Here is a 21,838-nt window from a genome sequence, read left to right on the forward strand (position 1 = left end):
CCTGACAGTCCCTGAGTGGTTGACCATGACTGCCAGCGAAGCTCTCGGTGACGGCAGTGACAGATTCGAATCATCAATGCGATTAGCTAATTTACAGTTTCACACATTCCTCCTAATAATAAACAACTAATGCTAACTCGAAACGGTCCCACTCCATCCCATCATTCGCATGTCCAACTCTTCCATTTCGAATTCTGTCGAAAACTCGTACCATTTGTAATCTTGATTGATCCGTATTTGTCATAAAATTTCGGTCTTGGGCAGTTAAAATCGAGGGGTTCGATTATTTTTTTGATTGATGGTATAGTTTATAGCATGGGTAAAGGAGGAGGGTGTTTGCCAAGCAAAAACAGGCAACCTTTGGTTGCGTCTGAACAGGACGAGCCCACCAATCCAGTTGGCGACGAGTCAGTCTCGGTCACAATCGAGGGCCAAAGCCGCACCACTGATGCAGCAGCAGCTCAGTTCCAAGATGGAGTTTTGCAAAGAACTCTGACCAAGAAATTGAGGATTTTCATTGTGTTTTATTCCATGTATGGACACGTGGAAAGTTTAGCAAGAAGGATGAAGAAAGGGGTTGATGGGATTGACGGAGTTGAAGGGGTGTTGTATAGAGTTGCTGAAACTCTGGAAACAGAGGTTTTGGAGCAGATGAAGGTGCCCGCAAGAGATGATGGGATTCCACTGATCTCTGTGGAGGAATTGGTGGAGGCTGACGGATTGTTGTTTGGGTTTCCTACGCGGTATGGATGTATGGCTGCACAAATGAAGGCATTCTTTGACTCAACTGGGAAGTTGTGGACCGAGCAGAGGCTTGCTGGGGTGCCTGCGGGATTCTTTGTTAGTACTGGTACCCAAGGAGGTGGACAAGAGACTACCGCGTAAGTGTAATTCTGTTTTCACTCTTTTTTTTTTTTGGGGGTATTGACCGGTTCAGTTGCAAAGTGATTTTCATGGATTCCAAGATATATCATATGACATCTATGATATTATAACTAGTCAAGCAGTTTTTTCTAGTATTCTTTGGCTGGGTTGTATATAATCTGAATGAACAATTGTAGCTGTGGTTGGTTGAAAAGCAAGACCAACTCATCTTAGCTGCTTTACCCTTAGAAACTTGACGTCACATTAGGATTACATCCTAGTTTGGTAAATTGATCTTTGAACTGCTTAGGAATGTTGATATCTGGAGATTATTTCGGAATCTCAGCTACACGAACTTCATGCCAACACTTAAACAGGTTTTCATCAGAGTTTCATTGGACCTGTCAAAACGATCCTCTGACACTGCTCCAGAATCTACTTATTCCTTTATCTGATTATGCTCTTGGCTTTGTCCATGTGCATATCTAATTATTGATCTACAATAATGCTTATCTATCTATGAATTTTGCTCAAATAGGATGAGGTTTTCTTAACTGCAGTTTTTAGTTCTTTTGTGAATTATGTCTTAGATACATCTGCATGCTCAGATTGGTGCGAGACGAACAGTCCTCCTTTCTTCGACTTGCATCTTGTTAAAGCACCAGGCCTCTGTCCTATATATGTTTATAAGGTGTAGAACGTTAACAGACTAATAGAACGTCCTCATAATTATTGGGAATATCTGGTTGAGCTCCTATTTGAATCATGGCTTGGTGATATATAAGGTCCCTTGGTTTGAATGGCAAGGGTTTTCTTCAGGTGACTGAAGCAAGATACAGATGACAACATCTGCAAATTGAGATTGATAGCCAAGTAACAGGGCTTTTATTCTTGGCTATTATGCTTAACGGGGTGTTCATTTGTATATACTTGTTTGAAATGCTTCTGCTTTTAAACATCAACTTTCCTGGTCTTCCAGTAACTGTTCCCATCTCATTTACTGATCTTTGCAAAGTTTCACTACCAACATCTCTCTCTCTCTCTGATCCTTTTTGCCTATTTCAGAACCCTCTGGCACCTCAAAAACCACCAGAGACAATGTGCATGAGGTTTATTTCAGTGTCTACTTTAGAGTACAAACTCTATACGGAGACAGCTTTAAGTTTTAGTTGTAGCAAGTCTCAGTCTTGATCTTTCAGGACTGCCACCATTGTTCTTCATTGGCAGTAATAGCCACTAAGTCTTTTCATAAATCTGTGCGATGAAGGGTATGGTATCTAGCCATCTAAAGAAAAGAAGGCTATGAAGGGTTTCTGTTTCATTGGTTGTACTTTAATTGCATGATATTTGGTTAAGGGTGGCTCAATTTTACTGCTCGAGCTTGACCAATCCTCCAGTTCAGTCTTTATAGTTTTATACAACCTGCTGCATATGCCTTTTCTCCACGAATCCCAGTTTCCAAGGGTAGGATGGTTAATCGTTTTCTGAAGAAGGGGAAGGGGTTGTTCTGAGTTAAGCTAAATCGCAGGAGAAGTTATTACAATGATGCTGTGCCTCTAGGCTGGGGACCAGAAAAGTGGTGCGAAAAGGCTAGAGAAGTTTTTTCTTAATGACAAAATTCTATCTGTTGACCCCTTGCTTTTGTCTCTCTTGAATTCCAGGTTGTTTACTCTACCTCCCTACCTGCTTAACCCCCTAGAGAAAGGGATGGGTATATTCTTGCTGTCCTCAGTGAATGAGTCCAGAGTTGCCTTTTTTTACAATAAATGCTGGTTATTTACTGCATTTTATTTTACAGGTGGACAGCAATTACCCAGTTAGTCCACCACGGTATGATCTACGTTCCAATAGGATACACATTTGGAGCAGGAATGTTTAAGATGGACGCCCTGAGAGGAGGTTCCCCTTATGGAGCAGGAGTCTTCTCAGGGGACGGCACAAGGGAACCCAGTGAAGCAGAGCTCGCACTGGCGGAGCACCAGGGAAAGTACATGGCATTGATGGTGAGGAGGTTTGCGGTGCCTCATTCCTTCCCAAATGATCATAAAGACGGTAGCTAGCCCCTGCAGAACCCTTTATTGGTTGTGTCATGCTATTGTATATTGTAATTCCATTTTTTTTTTTTTGCTAGGTATATTTGCATTTTTGTCTATTGTACGTTGCAGCATCTGCTGTGATTGTTTTCTGGAAATTGTAACGATAATAATAAAAGTAATGGCTTGTTATCGTTCTTTACTCAAGAAGTTTTTCTTAGTCATTGCCTCCGCACCATTTTGCTTATTGAGACTTGGCATTTTTTTTCTTTTCTTTTACGTCATGAATTTGAGATGTGGATTTCTGCTGCTTCTGCAATAACTTGCTCAGCGTTTCGAGTACTACCATTTTCGAGTTTTACAACCCTCAGTGAGAAAAAATTTGAGGCAGAAACATTTTTCTGGTGAAGCCTACTCCGCGAATATGTTTTACTGACTTCAAATCCAAAGACGAAAAAATGGCTAACATGCAATGCATTTCAAACAAATATATAATCATGATTGGAGTTTCAATGATCATAAAACTCTGAAATATATAATTTTGCTTCTTTGATTAGAGTCTCTCAACTTAGGGTGCAAATGAGTCAAGTCGAGTTAAACTTTAGCCTAATCGAGCCGAGCCTCCAATTAATTTTGTGAAATTCGAATTCGAATTCGATTTCGACGAGTTCAAGCTTAAAAAATAAAAAATAATTATTATTTTATTTTTAAACAATAATTATTATTTTATTTTTAAAAATGAAATAATAATTATTGTATTTTTAAAAATAAATAAATAATAATTTTTTAATAAATAATAAAATATTATAAAAATATATATAATTTTACTATTAAAATAAAACAAATATATATAATCGAGTTCGCGAGCTTTATAAATTCGAATTCGAGCGAGCGGCTCGATTCGTGTACAGCCTATCTCAACGATGATAAAGCATGTTTATAATGCACCTCACTTCAGCTTGAATTTGGGTACGCTCACACTAATGAGTTATAGATTAGAAACTCATCCAATTGTATTCAAATGACTGGATTAATTGTATGGTTTGGAACCTTTCCTCAAAAAAGAAAATTACAAAATTTGTGTTTGCACGTACATTTTAGTTTATTACAGCAGGCTCAAAGTGCTGCAAATGGGGGCACTTTAGTAAATTTGGAAACATGCTCAGCTGGTGGCGGTGGCGCTGCTGTTTTGCCACTACAACGGAAGGAGGAGGAATTTTCCCATAGAATGAGAAAGAGTCTGCGGAAGACTGGAAGCTCTGAACTTGAGCAGAGCTGAGTGTAGTCTCCGATATTCATGGTTGTTATAACTTATAACAACCACAATAATAATATGTCGCTCGTTTTTAGAATAATAGTTCTGCTCGGCATTGCAATTCCATTTCTGGCGATTCTCTGCCACTCGTTCTCCCCAGAAAACCCCACCGATCGCCGGGTTTTGGTTTTGGTCGATGACTTAGCGATTAAATCCTCCCACTCTCTTTACTTTAAATCTCTTGAGAACCGAGGGTTCCAACTGGACTTCAAACTCGCCGGTGACCCCAAGATCGCTTTACACAGATATGGCCAGTACTTATACGACGCGCTCATCCTCTTCTCTCCTTCCATCGAACGTACGGCCTCGTATTATCCCTCCTATCTTCTAATTTAAGAGCCTTTTTCTTTGCGATTATATATCATTGTACACGAGGATATTGATTTGAATTCAGTAAGTATCCCGTTAGTTTTCGCGTATGCATTTTTAGACACTGAAGCGGATTGGAAATGCGCGACGATGGTACTTAACATACCGTTCAGCTCTCTGTTGGTTGGTTCGACTTCTGACGTGTTCTCTAAAGTTACTTGATATTTTGACTCGAGCTACTATGATATTGAGTTAACAACTGGAAAAATCAAGCCCCGGGACTATCTAGTGTTTGTTAAGCTTGAAGATTGTGACACACTAAATTTTTTGCTCAGAACTATATGCGGTTGTGTGAAAAAATTGGTATCACTTGCAAGGATACGGGAGCTTATGCATATTTACTGACATGAATTGACAAGGAATTTTTTTTTTTTTGGTTATTTTGCTGGTTTCTAGGATCGTATGGCTTTTTCTCTTGCTTTTGTGGATGGATTTTAATCTAGGATTAGGGGTTTTTCCTGAAATGACTTGCCCTTTGCTATTGCTTCGAGATCAAAGTCTTGACATTGTTCCTATGCTTTTAGGATTTGGTGGGTCAATTAATACCGCTGCAATCATGGATTTTGTTGATGCTGGTCATGACTTGATTCTTGTGGCTGATGAATCTGCCTCTGATCTGATTCGAGAGGTTGCCACAGAATGTGGAGTCGATTTTGACGAGGTAGTCAAATCTTTTATAACTACAGTTGTATAATTCCCATGATTTGCTTATTCTGTTTGACATAGTTGTCCGTGTGTCGGTGATGCGATAAACCAGTTTAAGCAAGTCAGTTAGAGATGAATGATATTTCAAATCCTTAAGGAAGCATGACTCAAGTAGTTGTGTTATATGTTTCCCTATCATCCTAGGATCCAGGAGCTGTGGTTATTGACCACATTAACTATGCTGTTTCAACTACGGATGGAGATCGTTCTCTAATTGCTGCTGATGATTTCATCAAATCCAGTATCATCTTGGGAAGCAACACTATAGAGGTGAATTATAATCTTGTGGTATTCATCTGTTAATTGTGTTGTCATTTAATGATTACTGGTAGTACTTTGTGCTTTCTTCACGTGATTAAGTAGCATTAACTGCCACGATTCTTTCGCTTGCAAGCACAGATGTTTAACCTCTATTTTCATGGTACTGTATAGATGTACTGTACTAGTGACTGTCTCTGCTGGATCTCACCAATTTAAATGATTCACATTATAAGGGACCTTAAGTATGTTTGCATCCTTTGGTTGTTTATTCAGTCTGAACCTGCAAAATCTTTAATTTTGCACATTGAGGTTTTTTGGATATGTATATTGACTTTATGTATTTTTATGGGTGACAAAGCTGCTATTATTCAATTCATAGCCTCTAGAGGTATATAGATACAGCGCTATAAACAAACAGATGTTTCTGGCCTTTACTTTTTCTGTTAAATCTACCACAGGCCCCTGTACTTTTTCAAGGTATCGGCCAGATGGTGAATCCTTCCAATGACTTGGTATGCTGCCCTTGTGTAATTATAAAGTTTAGTAAACATGACAGTGAGATTGTGTAACCAAAGTGATTGTGAGATGAAGAAAAAGCAAACGTGTGGTATTAATGCAGGTTTTGAAGGTTCTTTCAGCATCTCCCTCAGCATATTCAGCAAATCCAAAATCTAAGTTATCAAATCCTCCGGCAATCTATGGATCTGCCATCTCTTTGGTTTCAGTCGTGCAGGTACGTTACATCTCTAGGTAACTTCCTCTGTTTCTATGATACATCTGTTGATTTTTCATGGGGCGGAAGGGATGGTTTTGTTGGCTAGATTTTTTTGATCTCTGGTTGCTGCAGTACTACAAATAATCATATTAGTTGTCTGCACTGCTACATATTATGGAACGCGATATCAAAATGGAACAGAAGTTAAATGAAATAACCTGAGATGTCAATCATATTGAAGTATGTTGACTGGGTACACTCGAAAATCCAAGTGTATCATTTGGGTATACTTTATCATTTCAACTTGGCTTCTCACAGATTTGGATGCTGGTACTAACATTTTATCATCTTGATTTACTTTTTTAGTGCAATCACATACTTGTTCAGCAATAGTTTTCGTCTTACACTATTGAGCTAATCCACAGTTGCCATATTTTGGCTGGTTTAAAATGTCTATCCACAAATTTCTGTTGTGAAGTTTTTCTGGTTACCATTCATTTTGGTTTTCTTGTTCAACTTTATTATTTTCATGTGTTGTATGGGACGATCAATAAAGTACTGATCCAAACTGAATCTATTTTCCCTGTTGGACTGGGTATACTTCCTTGAGATATGATGCCAATCAAATTGCACTACAAAAGTGAATGCATGGAACTAGGTTTGAAAGTAGTTACTCGTATTTTATCTTCCTAACCTTTATCATGACTCTGAAGCCTGTCTAGTTTTTATTGCTACCAGCTGTTGTTCTTAGTTTTAACCCCTTCTTCTTGTCCTAAGACTTCTCTTGTTTTCCCTTGTGGGGTTTGTATATTAGTTCCTCTTGCTGCTTAAAGCGCTATCAGTTTTATTATGCTTATTTCCACAAGTAGTGTATCAGTTGTTGGCCTCTTGACATCGAACAATCTTCAATCAAACAGGCATTTAAACAAGATAAATCTCAATGAGGACCCAATTAATTGTATTGCAGCCCTCAAATTACCATAAAGACTGAAGATAAGGTGATTTTCTAAGTTATCCTTGAGTTGGACTTGCTTTGTACAGAGACAGAAGCTTATCAATGTATCAAATACTCCCATGAAAGTAAGAACCTGAGAATCAAATCCATGACACATGACATAGAAAGCATAAAGATGGTGAATAATCTCACAGTGGCTACTTAGGAGAATTATGATTTTAAGAAGTTCAGATGATGGTTGTCTCTTGAAGAAACACATTGAGAAACTTTGGTGGAGTTTTCAATGTCTTGCAACTAGGACATTCTTTTAAAATTTCCCTAAACCTCATGAAGATGACACAAAAACTGTATGTAGTATAACATACTTTGTTTCGACCTGATAACCTATCATTATGATTTCTGCCTGATTTTTGTATTTTAGGCCAGAAATAATGCTCGGATATTGATCTCTGGCTCATTAAAAATGTTCAGCAACCAGTAAGTATTTTTCTTGTTCTGGCTGCAGCTGTATAAGTTGATAATTCTGGTTAATCAAACTTTGTTATTTGTTCAGATTCTTCAGATATGGGGTACAGAAAGCTGGAAGTCCGACTAAGTAAGTTGGTTATTCTTTTCATTCCTCAATCCACTGCATTGAAATTTATCTATTTTATAGTGTATACAAAACTACTTGTTGCTAGACAAAAGTTTCTTTGGAAACCTGAAAATGCTTTAAAAGTTTGAAGTTGTGGTGGACCTTTGATGTATTTCTGCAATTATTTTTCTGATTTATTGCAGACTTCTAAAAGGAGAAAATGTTTGTGAAATGGAAATGGTAATAAGTTTGTCTATTTTCTTCAATTGTAAGTAAATGTCCTGACAGCTTCATCTTGTGATACTAGACATGACAAATCTGGAAATGAGCAGTTTTTGACTGAAATTAGCAAATGGGTGTTCCATGAAAGAGGTCATCTAAAGGTGGGGCATCAAATCTCTGTTTCTTTTGTTTTTGAAAAGTAAATGTAAAGGCTTTCTGACAAGCTACCATGAAAAGCTTAAAAAAAAGGACTCCAATCTCAAATGGCATCAGTTTCTTCATCCGTTTGTTATTTTCAATCTATGATGTTTACTGTGCACTTTTTTTTTTTAATTTATAGGCTGTTAATGTAAGACATCACAGAGTTGGGGAGGTTGATGAACCTTCTATGTACAGGATCAATGATGACCTGGTAAATTTTATTTTCAATTTGTCCAATGCTCCTTTGCAGTATGAAAGCTGGGTTTGGAGTGGTTTGCTGACACTTAGATGTATCTGAAGGAATACTCTGTTGAGATCTTTGAGTGGACTGGAGCGAATTGGGAACCATATGTAGCAGATGATGTTCAAGTTCAGTTTTACATGATGAGTCCGTATGTTCTGAAGAATTTGTCAACTGATCTGAAGGTACACTCTTGTATTCCAGAGCCATTAAAGTCTAGACACTTCATTCACCAATTAAAATGGACATACTTATTGAAGTATTTCCCTCTCTGGGCAGGGTGTACACCATACATCATTCAAAGTACCAGATGTTTACGGAGTATTCCAGTTTAAGATTGAGTATCAGAGGCTTGGGTACTCGAGCTTGAGCCTATCAAAGCAGGTTGTCATCCACCTCTTTGTTTACAGCCTTCAAGTGAAAGCTAGAAGAAGATGAATTATCTCTCTGGACCAAATGCCTTTTACTGCAACTTTTTTTTTTCTTTTCTTTTCTTATACCCTTTAAACTTGGATATACATTTGGTTTGGTGCATAGGGTCTGCCAGTAATTTGACAATTATTTTTTCTTCTCTTGGTAATGCAGAAGCTCAGTGCTTGTCTTTATCTCAAACGTGCTATAGTTAATGAAAAGATACTGTGAAAAGCCTTCGTAAGTTTTATAGAGAAAAGTTCATTTTGGGGAGGGTGGGAAAGACTTACAAGGTTCTAGGCAAACCGTGAGGGAAATTCAATCTTTGTGGGGTTATTTGTCATCTCCTCTAGTTGTTTCATTTTTTATTCTTCACTTTCAAACACAGAGCTGCTTGGAGCTTTATCTGATATTGATTAGTTGTTTTACAGTCAAACTTAGAAATATTTGCAGTAGAGATTAAATGTTCTAATCAAATTCCAGACTTCACGTCTATTGTAGTATGATTATATCTGGCCAAGCTTTTTACTTACTTTGAATAGTCAAACAGTTACTTTCATTTTTGTTTCTTCTGCCCTCAGTTTTCCCCAGAAAAAAGACATGGACCATGGACCCAAGAATGTATATGGCATTTGCACAGATCTTTCTGCTCGTGTTTACCTTCCAAACATGACTTGAAATTGGATTTCAGTTTCAGTTTCACCTGAAACTTTAAAACTTACTTTCTGTCATTCACAATTTTACTGGTGTTGCTATGGATCTAGTCAAGCAACTTGTGTTTGTATCAGGTCTTGGTGCTTGTTCATTTTATTGCTGCTAAAGTTTGCCTTGACTAGTTTACTTCAGGATTTAATTTTTTTTTTCTTCTTTCCATATATCTGGAATGTATTGTTTGCCCCCACGGTGATATTAATTTTTTGCCAAATATATGTAAACACCGTAAATTTGCTAATTCACTTGGTAAAGGTTGTTCAAAGAGAAAGCATGTAATAAAATAGATTTGTCTATTTAGATGTCACAATGATGGGTAAGATTGATTTTTCTAAATCCTATTCTTACATGGAAACTTGAAGTCATAACTGTTCTTTTTTCTCTCTCTTGTTGGTTCAGTAAAACTAAGAATCATGAGTTGTTGGTCCTTGTTATTAACGTTGGCATTTATTCATTTGTTACTTGTTGCTTGCAGATTCCAGTTCGACCTTTCAGACATAATGAATACGAGAGATTCATAACAGCTGCTTTCCCTTACTATGGGGCATCGTTCTCTATGGTACTCTCTCTCTCTCTCTCATCTGTGAATGCATATTCACCCTACAAGTATTAGTAGAATTGCATCTTTTGCAGTAGATCTTAGAGGGGATATTTAAATGATAGAGCTTCTTTCCCTGTGGATCACTGACATGGCTCATGCTGAAAAGAGTAAAAGTCACTGTGCTTGATTTAATATCTGTATACAGTTGCCGCTTTTGAGGGGGAAAAAAAAAGGGGTTGATTGCTGCTGCATATTGGTTTTGTTTTTTCCTGATCTTCTTTGAGCAATGATAAGGTGCTTAGTTTATTGCGAGTTGTTTGTTTGGAGGTCTCTTTCTTCTGAATTGGACTTTACATTGGGCTTTATGAAAGTCGTTCTTGTAATGGACCAGTGTGAGGTTCCTGACTTTGTACCCGCCTAATACGGGAATGAGATTAGTACCTCAATGATGGAGGAGAAAGTGCTTCTAGTCCGTTTCAGCCATTTGCTTGCTCTGTTATCTTTTCTAGTTCGTTACTTTTAAAAAAAAAAAAAAAAAAAAATCGTTGTTGACAACCTTGAATGTGTTGTATTTCTGATTTTTCTTAAACTTGTAAATGTCTCAGATGGCAGGTTTTCTTCTTTTCACCATTTTCTACTTGTACAACAAGTGACAAGGGAACCAAGCCAAAGTGGTCAAGATGCCGAAACAAAGGACTGCATTTTGCATGTTGAAGGGAATGTGTCCCTTATTTTATGTCCGTCCTGTAATATTTAGGAGTTTGAGGCTCTTGCGATCTTTAAATTTAAGACGGAAATAGGAGTAGATGTAGAGAGGTTCAATAGAAACTTTGTCTATTTAAATCGTTCGGTAAATTCGTAGTTCCTTGAAAATCATTTTTCTGAATAGATTTTATTTTCTTCTTTGTTTCCCAGTCTTTGGTTTAAAGTTTAAACACCACCCCCCCCCCCCCCATTTTTATTTTAACCAAAACACCAAAAAAAAAAAAAAGAGCAAATGCTAGCTACTTCCCCTGTAAGATGGGTGGAGGCTATGACTTTCAGTTTCATTCACGGCCAATGTCCATCAATCGCACGCTACTACTACATGCCTTCCGCGGCAGCATCGCCTCCGCCAATCTCTGGCCTGACTTCTCGAAATGGAGGTTTATTTTTTATGTACTACTCTAATAAGAAAGACGTGGATTTAATTTTGCAAATATCTCGCGAGGGCGCAAGGGTATATGTATGGGTGGCAGACGAAGGGAAGCAGGAAGGCAGCGGACTGGGACTGGGACTGGGTCTGGCGATCGTCAGTGGTAAATTACTGGGTAAAGGATTTTCACCCGTTGTAATTCAGCCAATCACCGAACACAACACCAGCTGATATTATGATATTCACACTTCTCCTTTTCAGCTTTCTGTACCATCTTTTTCACTTTTTATTATTGATACAAAATCTTCATTTCCGGTGTAAATATCGTTTCCCTAATTCACAGTAGTATTATCAAAAACTTTAAACAAATGAGAATAACGAATGGTCTTGGCACTCCATAAAAATGTTTTGGAATTGGACGTCCATTATTGGTTAGTTAACTTGACAAAAATGTAAGCTGACCAGGTGGCAAATTTAGACTAATCTTTGCAAGCTGGTCAGCATTCCCTCTCTCCAACAAACGTTGTAGTAAATGGCATTCCCTTTACCATGCAGCATTTTCTTTTCTTTTCTTACACAGTAACGAGCAAGTATCGTCGTCGTAAACCAAGACAAAAGCTCCATTTTTAGGGTTTCCAGATTAAGGGCAGTCTTCGAAAACTTCTAGCCATGACATTAGCTATAAATCTCCAATCCGATTACAACCAACTCGAATGCTTGCTTCTCACACTTGAACAATATTAATTTTAATAGAACTCAAGCGCTGTCACTTTTTAAATCCAACTTACCCCAAATTTTCACTCCGTGGCTTTCAAGCAGCGGCAAGAATGGAAGAAAGCAGCAAGAAAAGGAAGAAAAATTAAACATTCATTCTCACAACCTCAGAAAAAAAAAAAAAAGAATTCATTGGAATTACTAGCAATCGCAGTATGGTGTGTGGCAAAGCTACTAGTAAACGCCTTGTCTGTGAATAGAGAAGAAAATGGCGCTATCAGCGAAGCTTCCACGGCGTCATTATTGGCCTCCCATGAATCAGATAAGCACAAATCAGATCAGCTTATCTGGGATTAATGAAGGCACCTAATTCCATATCTAACGCGGATTTACAGGCTTCAACCCTGAAACCTAATTAAATTAAACCACAATCACCGACGAGTGAGTGCGTGAGTGACATCTCCCCTTTCTTCCAAAACTCCACGCCGACACACTTCCACAGCCCTCCAACTGCTACCTCCTTCCCCATCCCATAATGCCCTTTACCTATCTCTCTATCCATCCATTTAATGGTGGCCATCTTCGGCTGGAATCCTTTTATAGGCGGCGGTACAAACCCTACTTCCAAATTTCAGAATAGTACACTCTTTAATCCCTCCCTTATTTATTGATTTATTTATTTCTTTTGCTCGCCCATTAGATATAGACTGCGGTGTTCTCTTCCACCCCCAGTAAAATAAAATAAAAGAGTTTTTGTTTTTAAATTTTAAAACATTAACGAGACATTTCAACGAAACACACTTTTTTACCCCTTTCAAGCAAACAAAATATTTATTTATAGTGGATGGTTGCCTCCGGGAATTTCTTCATATGAACTTAAAAATTTACTATAGCACTTTGATTCTTTTTAAGGAAAAGGAGATACCACTTTTTTCATTAAAGCATAAGTGACATAAAAAAAAAACATATTTGTAAATTTTGATAAACATGTATATGGAGATTTTCAGAACTAGAAACGGACTCTAATATTAAAGAATATGTTTTTTTTTTATTATCCACATCATGGAATTTTATACTTAGGCATATTATATAATTTTAATACAGTAAATTTTATATGCACTGACAGTTTATGCACTACCACCATTGGATATCCCTGACATATGTTTAAAAATTAAGTTTTAAATTCAAATTTTATATATTTATCATTCATTCAACGCTACACTGTCAGTATAAGAAAGATTAATCTATTTTAATATGAATTTGACAAACTTAAGCATATTACTTTAAAAGTCCGTGCTACGCACGGTCAAAAAGAATGTTATGAAAATAAATAAATAAACAGCTATGGAAATACATAACACATAAAAATTTAATAAACAATGGTTTAACCTATGAAATATCAAACAATTCCCACTTTTGACTTTATATAAATCCCACCTATTTCTTGCTGAAAAATTAAAAAAAAAACAATTTTTAGCTAACATCTATCTAGTGCAAACATGCATTACAAAAAAAAATGTGGTATAACATATAAAACACGTCATATTCTATTGGGTAAAAAACAAAAAAATCCCCTGTGATAAACCTAATACACAGAAAATTTTCCCATGGTTTCAAAATATACAACACGACACCTTATACTTTGAAATAAATTGTAAAGTTGACGGAATCCGTTAAACTTAACGGAAATGGACAAAATGATCGAAATGCCCTGATATAATTAAGCAAAAGACAGCTCAAAAAATCATTTGTTTTATTCTCTAAATAGAGAGAATTGAGGGTTAAGGGATATAATAGGTATATTTGATAAAAATTAGGTATAAAATATTTTTTTTAGGTTCCAATAAGTCATTTCCGTTAAGTTTAATGGATTCCGTCACCTTTACAATTTAGTCCAAAGCATAAGATGTCGTGTTGTATATTTTGAAATCACAAGGGGCATTTTTGTGTATTAAACTTACCATAGGAGACTTTTTTGTTTTTTATCCTATTATATTTGCTAAATGTCAATTCATTTCACAACTATTATGTCCAATATTTAGAAATTTCAATAAAGCATTTGCCAAAATGTCAAATTCATTACATTGGGCATAAAATCCATAGAGTATCATATTCTTTCGAGAAGAATAAAAATAATTATCAAGGCTCTATTTTATATAATTTTAAATTTTAAATTTCAAAATCTTTGTTTGTTTATTTGGCCTAAAATAGTAAGTAGTACATGATGGCTTTATATTTGTAAAACAAGATTATAATGCATTAAATATATGCAACTTAAGTAGGAGAATATTGGTGAATAGAGACGAGTAAATTTTTAGCAAAAATCATTCAAAACGTCTCTCATATTTTGTGAAATGACTTTTTTCGTCCCTCACTTTTAAAAGTATTTTTTTACGTACCTTACAAATTCACATTGGTCAAATTTGGTCTCTATGCAGGCTTCCGACTAGTTTTTTTGTCAGAATTTATCACATGCCTTGCAGGTGATCATTTTTAGGGACAAAATTGTCAAATTAAAATTTATATAATCTGATCTATAATCCCTTATATTTCACAAAATGAATTATTTCGTCCCTTACATTTCACAAAGTAAATTTTTTAATCCCTCACATTTCAGAAAATAAATTTTTTCATCCATCATTCACCATGTATATAAATAGTTTTTTTTAAATCTATGTATATATCTATTTGATTTCACATAAATAGTACAAATAACACGTAATATATCTCTATTTGATTTCACCTAAACATACTAATTATAATTGTATACATGCTACTCAATAGATATATACATGAGTTTAAATCTAACAATTTTGTTATAAACCCATATATATATATTTATTTATTTGATTTTACCATGTGAATCTATTCAATATTTGTAGCATTTTTCTTTTGATAATAATTCATTTATTAAGTTGTATAATAAGACCATCTAATTAATCAGTCCTAATTCAAATTCTATAGTCATGCTAACAAATTACAATTTAAATCTGAAATTTTTACTCACCACCTTTAAGACTAACAGTTGAATTTTTTACTTTTGATTGTCTTAAAATTTGAAAGTATTAATCACTTACTTCTTTTTGTTATACTTTTCCTTTGTTTATTTTTTTGTCCAAATTTAATTCAATATAAATACTTGATAATATTTAGAATTAAATATCTTCTTTATTTTCAATTTTTGAGTAAAAGAAAATGAATATTAGTGAAAAATTAATAATTTTTTTAAACCCCTGTATATATCTATTTAATTTTACTTAAATAGTACATTTAGGTGAAATCAAATAGAGATATATTACATGTTATTCGTATTATTCAGGTGAAATCAAATAGATATATACATGAATTAAAAAAAAGTTATTCGTACGCATGATCAATGAAGGATGAAAAAATTTATTTTGTAAAATATGAAGGATGAAAAAATTTATTTTGTCAAATGTGAGGGACAAAAATATTCATTTTATGAAATGTGAGGGATTATGGATCAGATAATACAAATTTTGATTTGACAATTTTACCCTTAAAAAATGATCACGTATAAGGTACGTGGTAGATTCTGATAAAAAACTAGTCAGAAACCTAGATAGGGATCATATTTGACCAATGTGAATTTGTAAGGGACGTAAAAGTACACTTTTAAAAGTGAGAAACGAAAAAAATTATTTTGCAAAAAGTGAGGGGCGTTTTGAACGATTTTTCCAATTTTTAAAGCAAGATATAGAATACAATGATGAATAGAAGCATGCACAATACATAAAAGATAAAAGTATTGTTATACTTTAATATTCATAAAAGAAACAACTTGTGTCATCTATGGACCATAATGTGTAACAACTAAATTTATTACTACAACATTTTTTCAAAACCCCATACTTTTCCAAACCCTTCCCATCCCCTAAATTTATCAAAACTAATGATATATATAAACTTCAAATTTGCCACAAATTCATAAGAAAAAAATACTATTCATACATTTTTATTGGAATTCACTTAACATAAGAACAAGAATTACATTCTTCCTTTAGTGAAAAACTCTTTTTTTTTGTTTACTATTCGTTATCACAAATAAGCTTTTTAGATAAAAATGATATAAAATTTTAATCTATTTATTGTGTAATAAAATTTAGACCATTGGTTGACTACATTTTTATATTTTTTTTTATTTTGAATGGGAATTGCATATGTTACTTCTTACAGCAAAATTTAAAAATTGTAAAGTTATTCTTTCATTTAGTAAATTTATTACTGATTTTTAACCTAATAATTGGATAAATTGTTGTCAATCGTAATGATTTAAAATTTTGTTTCAGTTTTAATTTTATTATTTCACGTACTTGTTAGGTCTTTAGATTGTAAATTGATATTTTTTTTATTTTTGAATTGCATATTTTTAGAGAAAGAGAGTTTTTAGGAGCTTGTTTGAATGGTCTAGAATAAAAACTAGATGAAGAATTTATACATGTATAGAGACATAGATGATAATATGTAAAATATAGACATTTGTTTAGATAATCTCATAATTTGAAAACACAGATAATAGATATAAAAACCAAATAGATTTTGGGAATAAAGGAAAAAATTCACAATAGTAATTTAGATTAGATTAATACATAACCAAAAATATATGCGGACTAGAAAACTCATTTTTCCTTTTGAATGTTAAAGTCGTGTGTATCGTCAAGGTGTTAGGATTTCAAATAATTTAAATTTTAAAACGATGAAAATATAGTCTACAATCAATTTCTGAGATCAATTCATTACATTTTAGGAATTAAAATAAATAGAAAATCTACAAAAAAATAAGGATTGAGAGTTTGGAGGTATGGGAAGACTTTTGACCGAAAACTCCTCCTATAATTTATATAGATATGGATATCTATATTACATATAATGAGAGATCCTCCTTTTAATGTAAACAATTTATGTCACCTAATATTATACCAAAAATAACCTCTAAAAATAATTTTAAAATATTCAAGTTCCTTCTTTTTTCTAGGCCATGATCTTGAGTAAGGATGTAAATGAATATAATCAATCTGAACACCCTAGTGTAGAGACTTGTTTGATTATTTTAATAAATTTAAAATTTTGTTCAAACTTGGCGTGTTTGTTCATCAAACTGAGTTTGAACAAGTTTCTTATCAAACTTGAATGTTATCAAACCTAAAATGCTGTTTCGATTTAGTTTGACTAGTTGGCGAACCAAGGTCGAACAAGCTTTTACCAAACCGAACTCGGTTCGAATATCAAATAGTTTGATTTATTTTTCAACCCTAATTTTGAGTACATTTACTCACATTCCCTCTTTTTCTCTACCATCATTTTAAATACAACAACTTCCTAAAAAATAAAAAGAAATATAGTAGTATCTATAGATTTTTCAGAAAAGCACATAAATCCCCTAACGTAATTTTGCATATAATAGTTCATTATAAAAAAATACATATTTATAAATTTTGAAATAAGGACATAAAGTGTGTCAAAAGCATAGTAGATGTTAAAGTGCATATCATGTTGGTGTTAGGATTTGAAATAATCTAAAATTTGAAATTATAAGAATATCATCCGCAATTAATACTGTGAAATCAACTCATTACATTTTTAGAATTTAAATAAATAGAAAATCTACAAAAAAAAAAAAAGGAATTAAGGGTTTAGAGCTCTAGGAAGACTTCTAAGCAAAAATCCTTTCTTTAATTTATATAGATATAGATATTAAAGTCATAAGTATCATCAAGGTGTTAGGATTTGAAATAATTATGAGAACATAGTCTATGGTCAATATTTTGAAATTAATTCTTTATACTTTTGGAATTAAAACAAATATAGATATAGATATTAAAGTCGTGAGCATCATCAAGGTGTTAGGATTTGAGATAATGATGAGAATATAGATGGTATTGAAATCGAGTCATTAAATTTCAGGAATTAAAACATTAGAAAATCTATAATAAAAAAAAAGGAAGTGAGAGCTTGGAGGCCTAGAAAGGCTTCCAACCAAAAACTCCTTCTGTAACTTATACAGATATAAATGTTTGTTAAAGTCATGTGTATTATCAAGGTATTAGGAAATAATTTAAATTTTGAAATGATAAGAATATAGTCTACAATCAATATATTGAAATTAACTCATTACATTTTAGAAATTAAAATAAATAGAAAATCTACAAAAAAAAAAAAAAAGAATTGAGAGTTTAAAGGTCTAGGAAGGCTTGTAACCAAAAACCTGTTCTATGATTTATATAGATATAGACATTATGGTACTTTGTTTTTAAATTTTTTTAATCCTCCCTCCCATTTTTCACACTCTTTTCACTCTCAACTGTTAGATGCAAAATTTGATCCTAAATCTAACAATAGAAAAAACTCTAAAAGAGTTCTCCCTTGATTATATATATATATATACACTAGTATGTGAATGCTAGTATATGTACTAAATTACTGAAATTTTCAAAAATAGTGCTACATTCATATCAATTTTAAGTCGTATTCTTCCATAAGAGACATTAGGTTATTAAATTTTTATCATCTTATTAGTTTTATATTGTACAAATCAATAGAAATTATGATATGTGCTATATTTAACTAGAGAGATGTGTTAATTATTATCCTCACAACAAATATTAAATTATGAAAATAAATTTAAATATTATTCGTGTAGTACAATACATCAAAAAAATTTACGTATTTTATATAGTTAGTCGAAAGGTACAAATTAATTTTTTTCAAACATGTGAAATTCGAAAGTTTTTTTTCTTCTAATCATATTGTTGTAGCATACAATTCATTTTACTAGCTATGGTTATCTAATCTTTTAGGCTGTCCAAAAAATTGGTGTTTGAGTAAGAATTTAGATTTGACATTTAAGTGAGTCCAGACTCCTTAGTCTATATATATTCATGAGGGAGTGCTGATGAGAATGAAATGCTAAGCATTAATTATTTGGTATGATAACATTATAAAAGCGTTCACATTGGTGAATACCGTCTTTATTATAATTTATACATGGCAAGTGATTAAAAAAATTAGTTATATGTTGGATACCGTCTTTATTAGTCATGGCAAGTAATTAATTGAATCTATCCATGGAGAGGACGAAATAGAGATAAGTACGTACTAGGATCCTCACGCACTATATATATCTAACTATATATGCCTGAGTCGGGTGCCTCCTCCAGCACCGTTGGTCAGTTCTTCCAACACTTACCGCCACTTTCTCCACCCTTTCCACCAACTTAAAAAGTTCTCCTTAGACCAGGTAGGCTGACAAGTTTCCCATTTGTACATCTTTTTTCTTTATGCAGGGCATATCATTTTGTTTTTTTTTTTGTTCGATCAGCATTCTCTGGCCAAACATGAAATCAGAAAAAAAAAATTGTTTTTACATTTCGGGAGCACATTTTTTTTTCTTTTTTTCCCAAAAGATCTAACGAACCTTGAAAAGTTGGTATGGAATCTAACCTACACAAGAGCAATCACACGTACACACAACGAATCCCTGCCACCTGGTCCTCTATCCGTACAAAAAATTTCATGGTAAGGTGTCTTCTTCTCTTCTGTAACATCCACCAACAACCATTAACAACACACACACTATCTGAGGAAAACCTATAGCCCAACCCAAAAGGCATGATCAAAATTATGGCTTCTATTATTATATTTGTTGGTGGATTAATTTTTGTAGAAGAGAAATTTGCAACGGTGGATTGTCTGTCAATGAACTGAAAAACAAGAGTAGGAGAAATTTGTTCATCCCACCTGCTGACAGCTATGGTAGCTATAGTTCTTCTTAAATCCCCAAATACTCTTCTGAAAATGAGCTTTTTTCCAGAGCATGGGTACCTGACTGCAAGTTCGAAGAGATTTAAGCTATAGAATGCTGCAAAAATGGGGTCTTCAGCAGTAACGTGTAAATATAAACCCAGCCGTAGTATTCCATGGTAAATTTCTTTTTTTTTTTTTTTTTACTGCTACCCATATCCCCAAGACAGCTTAATCAGTAAATCGGTTGCACCTGATGAAAAGGATTCAGTCATACATAACCCCTCCAAAAGGAAACTAACATCTTCCTCTCTAATTCCTGCATAATCTCGTTTGCTTTTTTGAATTTGTCCATGACACAGAAAATTTACTCTTCTTCTTTTCTTTTCTATTCTGTAGAATCTGTACTGCTGTCTGCTGTTGCAGATTAAGGCCTGTTTCTTTTCATATTACTGAGCAATGGGAAACATTTTACAGTTAAATAATCCTTCTTCTTCTTCTTTTCTTCTTTTTTTTTACCCTGTTCCAAAAAAGTTTAATTGTGGTTGGAACTTAATGGTTGGGCAGCTGCATGGGTTGCTTTGGCGGTATCTTCAACAAGAACAAGGTGATCTTCATCATGGGAGCCACAGGAACTGGAAAATCCCGTCTGTCAATCGACCTGGCAACCCAAATTCCTGCTGAGATTATAAACTCGGACAAAATACAAGTGTACAAGGGACTTGACATTGTGACCAACAAGGTTACCGAGAAGGAGAGAGAAGGGGTGCCGCACCATTTGCTGGGAGAAGTGGAGCCTGATTCCGACTTCACTACTCGTGACTTCTGTTACGAGGCACTCTCAGCCATAGACAGGATTCTGGACTCTGGTCGATTCCCAATCATTGTTGGTGGATCCAATTCGTTTCTCGAAGCACTTGTGGAGGACCCTCTTTACAAGTTCAAATCAAGATTCGCTTGTTGCTTCATTTGGATTGATGTTTCCCCACCCGTTCTTTTTTCCTATGTCTCCAAAAGAGTTGATCAGATGGTGGATGCAGGTCTATTCCCTCTCTCTCTCTCTCTAATTCGCCCCTTTGGTGTGTGTGTGTGTATGTAACACCCATGCTTGTATAGTATTGAGTTTGATATAGATTAGGTCTACATTTGTCTTATCTCAACAAAAAAAAAAATATATTATTGGTCGGATAAATTAAAGTAGATTAGATGTGCTTTATTGTGATAAAAGGATGCGTAAAATAATCAAACAATTTTTCACATCGGATTATTTTCCGACCGAAATTGAAATTACATTACGAATTAGCCACGTACGACTGTTAGTGAGTTGGGTCCTTTTTCTTGATTTATTATCCGGCTCAAATAAAGGTTAAAATCAATCTAATACCAGAGATTAATGCTTGCATCACTATAAGCAGGCCTAGTTGAAGAAGTTGGAGAAATATTTGATCCGGAGGCAGATTATGGCAGAGGCATTCGACGGGCAATTGGAGTCCCTGAAATGGACGAGTACTTTCGGGCGGAGGCAAAAATGGACGAAACAAGCAAGGAGACGTTGCTGGCTTCAGCTATTGAAGAAATTAAGAGCAACACTTGCAAATTAGCTTGCCGTCAGGTGGAGAAGATTCAGAGGCTAAAGAACGAGCTTAGATGGCCCATAAACCGCATCGATGCTACAGTTGTGTTCGAGAAAACAAGCGCAGAAGAAGCTGATAATGCATGGAATATGTGCGTCTTCGACCCATGCATGAAGATACTCAGTCCATTTCTCAATGCATAGCAGCCAGCAGCAGGAAGATCATGTCCAACCCCTTCCCCCAAAAGAAAAAAAAAATGAACTCCCAACCGAGATGAAAATGGCTTGGAAGTTGCAAATTAGCTAGCTTGCATCTATATATATATATATATATATATATATATATATATATATATATATATCGCAAAAATCTTATGGATGGTTTTCCTTGGCTATGGTGCGTAGGAAATTTAAGTTTGCGTAGAAGCGAGATTTTACATGGTTGGATGGATTAAATCTAATTGTGTATTGGAAAATATTATAACCTTGGTAGTCTTCTTCATAGCCATAATTGATAACACCAGTCGTATTCTTTTT

The 21,838-nt window shown here is 34.4% G+C and overlaps 3 protein-coding genes and 1 non-coding gene across 5 annotated transcripts; 3 read left to right on the forward strand and 1 right to left on the reverse strand.

Moving 5' to 3' along the window:
* The first annotated feature begins 26 nt into the window (after positions 1-26).
* LOC113726344 (probable NAD(P)H dehydrogenase (quinone) FQR1-like 2) lies at positions 27-3,099 on the forward strand. Its single transcript, XM_072074681.1, has 2 exons — positions 27-881; positions 2,663-3,099. The coding sequence occupies exons 1-2, from the start codon at positions 316-318 to the stop codon at positions 2,922-2,924; spliced, it is 828 nt and encodes a 275-aa protein (XP_071930782.1). The 5' UTR covers positions 27-315; the 3' UTR covers positions 2,925-3,099.
* An 890-nt stretch (positions 3,100-3,989) lies between these two features.
* Positions 3,990-11,032, forward strand: LOC113726346 (dolichyl-diphosphooligosaccharide--protein glycosyltransferase 48 kDa subunit-like). Its single transcript, XM_072074680.1, has 13 exons — positions 3,990-4,510; positions 5,106-5,242; positions 5,431-5,556; positions 6,006-6,059; positions 6,167-6,280; positions 7,639-7,694; positions 7,771-7,812; positions 8,099-8,174; positions 8,354-8,425; positions 8,515-8,640; positions 8,735-8,839; positions 10,053-10,136; positions 10,724-11,032. The coding sequence occupies exons 1-13, from the start codon at positions 4,195-4,197 to the stop codon at positions 10,769-10,771; spliced, it is 1,356 nt and encodes a 451-aa protein (XP_071930781.1). The 5' UTR covers positions 3,990-4,194; the 3' UTR covers positions 10,772-11,032.
* A 1,151-nt stretch (positions 11,033-12,183) lies between these two features.
* On the reverse strand, positions 12,184-12,321 carry LOC113733547 (small nucleolar RNA snoR83). The gene has a single exon (XR_003459058.1). It is a non-coding gene; the product is annotated as a small nucleolar RNA snoR83 (small nucleolar RNA).
* Positions 12,322-19,140: 6,819 nt separating this feature from the next.
* On the forward strand, positions 19,141-21,726 carry LOC113729561 (adenylate isopentenyltransferase 5, chloroplastic-like). Of its 2 annotated transcripts, XM_027253839.2 has the most exons (4): positions 19,141-19,225; positions 19,799-19,907; positions 20,296-20,768; positions 21,144-21,726. In XM_027253839.2, the coding sequence occupies exons 2-4, from the start codon at positions 19,855-19,857 to the stop codon at positions 21,503-21,505; spliced, it is 888 nt and encodes a 295-aa protein (XP_027109640.2). In that variant the 5' UTR covers positions 19,141-19,225; positions 19,799-19,854; the 3' UTR covers positions 21,506-21,726. The 2 variants fall into 2 exon arrangements, with proteins under 2 accessions (XP_027109640.2, XP_027109642.2); XM_027253841.2 differs by lacking the exon at positions 19,799-19,907 and having other exon boundaries at positions 19,154-19,225.
* The last annotated feature ends 112 nt before the right edge of the window (positions 21,727-21,838 follow it).

Source organism: Coffea arabica, chromosome 2c (genome assembly GCF_036785885.1).
Source record: "Coffea arabica cultivar ET-39 chromosome 2c, Coffea Arabica ET-39 HiFi, whole genome shotgun sequence".
Taxonomy (NCBI): Eukaryota; Viridiplantae; Streptophyta; class Magnoliopsida; order Gentianales; family Rubiaceae; genus Coffea; species Coffea arabica.

What these genes read in the sequence shown, in the direction of transcription:
- LOC113726344 (XM_072074681.1), top strand. Translation starts at nt 316, where the DNA reads ATGGGTAAAGGAGGAGGGTGTTTGCCAAGCAAAAACAGGCAACCTTTG. An exon ending in GGTGGACAAGAGACTACCGC is followed by an intron (nt 882 to 2,662) that starts GTAAGTGTAATT and finishes TTTATTTTACAG; the next exon opens with GTGGACAGCAATTACCCAGT.
- LOC113726346 (XM_072074680.1), top strand. Translation starts at nt 4,195, where the DNA reads ATGGTTGTTATAACTTATAACAACCACAATAATAATATGTCGCTCGTT. An exon ending in TTAAAAATGTTCAGCAACCA is followed by an intron (nt 7,695 to 7,770) that starts GTAAGTATTTTT and finishes TTATTTGTTCAG; the next exon opens with ATTCTTCAGATATGGGGTAC. An exon ending in ACAGGATCAATGATGACCTG is followed by an intron (nt 8,426 to 8,514) that starts GTAAATTTTATT and finishes ATGTATCTGAAG; the next exon opens with GAATACTCTGTTGAGATCTT.
- LOC113729561 (XM_027253839.2), top strand. Translation starts at nt 19,855, where the DNA reads ATGGGGTCTTCAGCAGTAACGTGTAAATATAAACCCAGCCGTAGTATT. An exon ending in CCCAGCCGTAGTATTCCATG is followed by an intron (nt 19,908 to 20,295) that starts GTAAATTTCTTT and finishes ATGGTTGGGCAG; the next exon opens with CTGCATGGGTTGCTTTGGCG. An exon ending in TGATCAGATGGTGGATGCAG is followed by an intron (nt 20,769 to 21,143) that starts GTCTATTCCCTC and finishes CACTATAAGCAG; the next exon opens with GCCTAGTTGAAGAAGTTGGA.